Source organism: Anabas testudineus, chromosome 17 (assembly GCF_900324465.2).
Source record: "Anabas testudineus chromosome 17, fAnaTes1.2, whole genome shotgun sequence".
In the NCBI taxonomy this organism is placed as follows: Eukaryota; Metazoa; Chordata; class Actinopteri; order Anabantiformes; family Anabantidae; genus Anabas; species Anabas testudineus.
The window spans coordinates 12,227,172-12,233,243 of record NC_046626.1 but is presented as its reverse complement, the minus strand read 5'-3'; the positions used below and the strand labels follow the sequence as shown (position 1 = coordinate 12,233,243).

General features: G+C 37.9%; 1 protein-coding gene across 1 annotated transcript; it reads right to left on the bottom strand.

Moving 5' to 3' along the window:
* Window positions 1–2,258: 2,258 nt before the first annotated feature.
* Window positions 2,259–5,860, bottom strand: LOC113171936 (histamine H3 receptor-like). Its single transcript, XM_026374673.1, has 3 exons — window positions 5,626–5,860; window positions 4,835–5,001; window positions 2,259–2,918 (listed from the first exon to the last, which is right to left on the bottom strand). Exons 1-3 carry the CDS (start codon window positions 5,858–5,860, stop codon window positions 2,259–2,261), a joined length of 1,062 nt encoding a protein of 353 aa, XP_026230458.1.
* Window positions 5,861–6,072: the final 212 nt, after the last annotated feature.

Genomic DNA, 6,072 nt, shown 5'->3' with positions numbered 1-6,072 from the left:
TTAGACATTTTGTACAAAACATACCATGTTGGGTTGTATGGCTATGACAAGGTTTTACAGCCACTTACACACAAACTCAGATGTTTGGAAATTGATGGAATTTTTGTCCCACAACTGGACAGATCACTAAAAGGCACAGATCAGACAATTGTTGCAGGTGTTGTAGGAGCTTATGAACTAACTGGTTAAGTTCAGACATTGTATCAGGAGGAGTGTGGGGAAAGGGAAGGAGTATGTTAATAATGCTCCTGTTAATAGCTGGTTCCTGTATATTGGTCTAATGATGAAATAGTATCATTAGATCTTTATAAGATCTTAATTGTAAAGTTTCATTTAGCTTTTTTCCATTTAGTCATTTGACAGATGCTTAGATTTGGATTTTGACTAGTCATATTGTAATTAAAGATATCTGGAATTCACTTTACAAATAGGCAAAACTGAATTGTAGATATATTAAATTATTTTTCCAATTTAAATCAATGAGCCATTCAGACGAGTGAAAATCTAATTACAGGTATCTTTAATTGGAATTATAATTGGTCAAAATTTAGTTGCAGATATCTTCAATTACAGTTTTGACTAGTCATAAATACATTGCAGATATCTGTACTGTAAATCATTTGCTTGCCAGATGAATTATATTTTGCCTAATCACATTATCATTTCAACTATCTTAAATGTGATCATGGATATTCAGTTTGAAACGTTTTAATATTAAAACAGCCTGCCTGGAAAAGTACATTTCCAGCCGAATATGTCTGGATCTGGAAATAACTCATTTAATCTATCAAATCAAACCTGTCTAGAGTGGGGAACGATACAGAAATGGTTTTGCACTCTCAGCATTTCATCTGCACATCGAACAAAAGTCACTTGCCATTGACCCAGTCATCACGTAGACAGCAGCCACAGATTCATTTCATTCTGTTAGATTGTAAGACAGTTAAAGTTATATAGTTGTTTCAAATCAATTAAAATAAAACAATAATTGGCTTTTTAATTTCATGTTTTGTGCAATTCTTCTGAGGTAAACGTACAATGAGGGTACTTTAATATTTTAGTTTTACAAACATCTACAGAAAATAGCACAACAGCACTTAGATACTATATATTCCAATTGTTTAAGCATAAGACATAGTGTAAGTGTTAATTAATACTTAATTTAAAATAATTAATTAATAAAGTGACATAGCATATATGGTGCCAATGTGAATCTGAGGAGAGCACCATTTAATTTTATAGACCTTTGTATATTTTCTTACATTCCTGTATTCTAGTTCCAGGGACCTGGTGCAAAAATAAATAACATTCAGATGGAAATTCATAAACAGACAATAAGGTAAAAGCAAAGAAAACAACTTTATGATGAATGTAAACTTAATTCTAAGACACTTCAACTGTAGGAAGCTGTAAAGATTAATGAGGACATCTAGTGGGATATGAGGCCACTTACACCTGTTCCACACAGAAAGAAAGTGAATCAGACACACATAGAAATGCAAGTCTTATTGCAAATACTAATCTAATCTACAACAAAGTCCTAAAAACAAGAGGAATAACTGGCTTATTGTTAAGTTTAGAAACACATTTAATTTTTGCACACATATACACTTAATGGCACTTTGTGTTTTCATCACTGTGCTTCTGTAACACTGTGGTTAAGAGTCATAAACCTTCTAACAGCAGAGGGTGATAGTGATCTGTTTTACTTCAACTGAGGCAAAAATGTCTCAGTAACACTTTGTATGAAAATACATGCACAGTATTATGGATATAGTACAGGATGATAACATAAATAGTTAGACACTACAACCAACACATTGCTGACCAGCCATTAATATCTATGGTTGAATTTCTTTATCACAGAGCTGATAGCCAATGAAAACGCATTTCTTAATATTTTTTCTGAGGATACGTACAATGAATAAGCAAATATCTCACAAACAAACCAACACAGCACTGGTAAAGACGTCCAGTACTTACAGTACAGAAACTCATCATCATCATCATTATTGCAGCCTAATTATTTTCATGCTCATGAGGAAAATGTAATAACAAGCATAATAATAAGATTTGAAAACAGGTCTAATACAGTACTAACGTTATACATCAAAATATTAAAAGGCACAATTATGATATATTAATTATAGTCTACATGGCAATTTTGGCTTTAACTGTTTAAACTGTAGAACGTTCTTAGTTTTGGCTCATTGTTCATCCCCGTCTATTCAGGGACATCCATTACAGAATTGGACACATTATGGTGGTGTAGTATATCGCTTCGGACAGAGAATCTTGATAAAAGCCCTGCGGAAGCTACTGTGGCAGAGCGGGTACAGGAATGGGTTAATTGCAGAGTTTAGCCACAGGAGCCAGTAGGTGACCTCGTACCAGCGATCTTCGATGCACCGCCCTTCACAGGCAGCACGGATGATGGTCAGTAAAATGTACGGTCCCCAGCAGATGGCAAACACACACACTATGATGGCCAGGAACTTAGCAATTTTCCTATCCCTGGACAGATGGCTAGGCTGGGCAGCCCTGCTGGTTGAGGGATCAAGTTTTCCCAAACTAGCAGAGGAGGTCTGGGATTCTTCCCCCTGGGCAGAGGCAGGTTCGCTCATTTGAAGGTGAAGCTGGGCCTGAAGCCTCCTCTTGCGTATGTTCAGGTAAATGCTAAGGTTGAAGAAAGCCATAGAGATGAAAGGACAGAAAAACTCCAGCATTGCTGTACTTAACAGAAAGGGCCAAGAGTGATAGAACTCCGCAAAGCACTTATCCTTTGGCACATGACTTTGTCCTACTACCAGCTCCCAGAATATGATGGCTGGTCCATACAGGGCGAAGGCTAGCACCCAGACAGCAATTATCTTGATTATGGCTTGATGAGTCTTGCTCTGCCCGGCACGGTAACTTACCTGCAGTAAATAAAAGCATAAACCAGAAAACATACTTTAGCTAATAGTGCAAGTACAGCCAAGTTATTCAGAACCAACTTTAAGTGGAGTACTTGTAGTAGTAAATGTCCTTAGTAAATATAAAGTAATCAACCAAAATCCATCGCTTGAAGTCACCACTTCTATAAAATCATCGAATCAAACTGCATTAAACCAAGTTTCTAAAATCACACCAGTGAGTATTTTTGGATAATTACATTAGAACTTACAGTTTAATTTGCATCTCTTGACAGATACATATGTAATTATGTGGAATCAAAGAAGATTTTGCTGGAGGGACAGAACACATGGACTCTTAATATACCAACACCCTGATAACATGCAGTGCAGAAATGTGTGTGAATGAGTCAATAAAGCACCTCTCATGACCACTCGTCTCAATTAGTGTCACATCCTATGTCCCAGTCCACAATCTTCTTCAGCGGCCAGCAGACTTTAGACCTCTCCAGCTGCTCTGAATATACAGTATGCTACTGTTCTGTAGTTGTATAACCTAAGTTAGAAGAAACTGGTGTTTTCATCAGTCCAACACGACATTCCTGGTATTATCATTGTGCGCTTTTAATCATCTAACATGTAATATCTTTTCTTTCTATGCAGTGCAGTTAACATCATGTTGATGTGTTGACATTTAATCTGCCAAATATATGCATCAAATCTGACTCCACCTTCTGTTTTCAAAGATAAACCTTGTCCCATGGCTGCTGACGATGCTTTGTCTTTTGGTGATCAGAGAGGATTGCTTTTAGGAACATGCTGCTTGGCTGCCAATGGTCTGTTTCTGTTATAATTGATCTCTCCAGGTTGGAAGGACCACAGCATGGAGAAGGATCTCTATGATCAAAGCCCACTAAATAAAGAAGAGGGTCTCTCTCTCTCTCTCTCTCTCTCTCTCTCTCTCTCTCTCTCTCTCTCTCTCTCCTCTCTCTCTCTCTCTCTCTCTCTCTCTCTCTCTCTCTCTCTCTCTCTCTCTCTCAAACATACTCTCTTTGTCTACTGTGCCAAACCTCAACCCACCTTTTAGTTAACATACATGTCCATAGCATTTGGTTACTCAGCCAATGCACAGAAAAGCCCCAACAAAAGGTTCAGTGGGACTAACAGCTGCAGATGGTTGGAAGATGCAGACATGTACCAAGACAGGCAGAAAATAGAAAATATTAGTGGAATACAATTCTATTTCCAAAAAAAGCAATGGAACATAGTTGCATGGACATAAAGGGCAAATTAAGGGGCAGCTGTTTCTCAGGAAGATGGAGTGGTCGTCTAGCAGCCGTGGGACCTGTGATTCAGTTCCTGGCTCTTCCTGTCAGATGTCGAAGTGGGCAAACCACTGGACTCCAAGTTGCCCTCGGTGAGTCAGGTCAGCTGCATACGAGCTCTGCCGTCAGTGTGTGAGTATGTGTGTAAATGGGTGAATGATGAGAGTAAAAGTCCTCTGAGTACTAACGAGGTAGGAAGGTAGTGCAGACCATTTACATAGTTTTTGATGATAATGATTTATACTGCTGAAGTGAAGATTCAAATGTAAGTCAACTGTAGTCTTAAAATGTTATAGCTTATTGTCAGAGTGATTTTTTGTTGAAACATAACTTATCTTCATCGTGTGGAAAGACTTTAATTAAGGGTGGTACTGGGGCTGAATGGGTCAGGAATGATTAACCTCTGCAGCCGGGGAACATCACAGACAATAACGTGGTACTGTCCCTACCAATGACCTGAGAGTCACCACTGAACAAGTGAACTCAAGACCACAAACAATAAAAATTTGTGTTTTCTATAAAGGTTTTACATTTAAAGTTAAATACTTCACTCAGATGTAGTGTCAAAATAAATATTAGTTCTGCCTGAGTGAGAAGGGAAGATGATTCACTCACTGCTCTGGTCACTGAAAGGAAGCGGTCGTAGCTGATGAGGACGATGTTGAAGAAGGATGCAGAATAAAGTAGGTAGTCTATGACCATCCACAGCTTGCACAGTCCTCGACTTAGAGTCCATCTGCCTGTGAGGATGTAGGGGATGTAGAATGGGATGCTGAATGCCCCTACACACACAGTTAGTGGTTATTGGATGAAAGTCAGTGGTGCACATTCATCAGTATTACTTTAATTTGTATGTATATAAATGATAAACTCTAAAATCTAATATAGATGAACAATTATAATTAGTATTAAAATGATAAATAGGTGCAAAAATAATGTTATGAGTGCCAATAAATGAACACTTCAAAATAGTATTACAGCTGTTTTCATTAAACCTTGGTGTGTAAAATGTATTAAGTGTGTGCATGGAGCTTATGAATTGTTAATGATAGTAATGCTACATCACAAAATCTATTTATATATATTTATATATATATATATATTTCCTTAATCAACACTAAAGGAAGTGAGGTGACAGGAAAGAGTAGGTAATGGGTGATGGGTGTGAAAGAGTAAGTAATTAGAAAGAAGAAAGAGTGTCTGCAAAAATGAGGAAATGGCAGTATGAAAAAAGAAAAGAAAGGAAGACGAGAATGTATGAAGACATCATGTCATAATGTGACATCTGTTGAAGTAATGTGCAATTTGCTTACTAATCAGTGCATGCAGAGAACAGGTATTATGACATTTGTCATTTGAACATTTTACTTTAAATTGAAAAAAAAAAAAAAACAAGTTTGACTTACCTACAAAAAAGTCTGCAAGAGCCAGATTGAGGAAATAGTAATTACACTGTCTTCTCAAACTCTTGTCCTTTTTAAAGGCCAATATGACCAGTGCATTGCCCAGAACTATGACAACAACCAAAGTCACCATGATCGCCATCAATATACCAGAAACTGTTCCCGAAAAGACGAAGGTGCTCTGAACTCCACTTGATGCATTTTTAGAACCGTGCGTACTGGAGTTAGACTCCGACATGATCCTGGAGCGAGGTGAGAGATGCGCTGCTTAAATCCTCAGTGAAAGAATCAGCCAGCAACAGGTGCCAGGCGAATGGGCACTACATCCAACACTCCTATATATCATGTGAAAGCTTGAACAGTGTTCAAGAAAATCCACGAGAGAGCGCACGACGCTGTTCACAGCGCGCAATTGAACAGGTCTGTACACTCCTCCAACACACAAACCAG

Coding starts and splice junctions, on each gene's coding strand:
- LOC113171936 (XM_026374673.1), bottom strand. CDS start 5,860: ATGTCGGAGTCTAACTCCAGTACGCACGGTTCTAAAAATGCATCAAGT. Junction 5,002..5,625: donor TCTTGCAGACTTTTTTGTAG/GTAAGTCAAACT, acceptor CTGTGTGTGTAG/GGGCATTCAGCATCCCATTC. Junction 2,919..4,834: donor TCCTTTCAGTGACCAGAGCA/GTGAGTGAATCA, acceptor TATTTACTGCAG/GTAAGTTACCGTGCCGGGCA.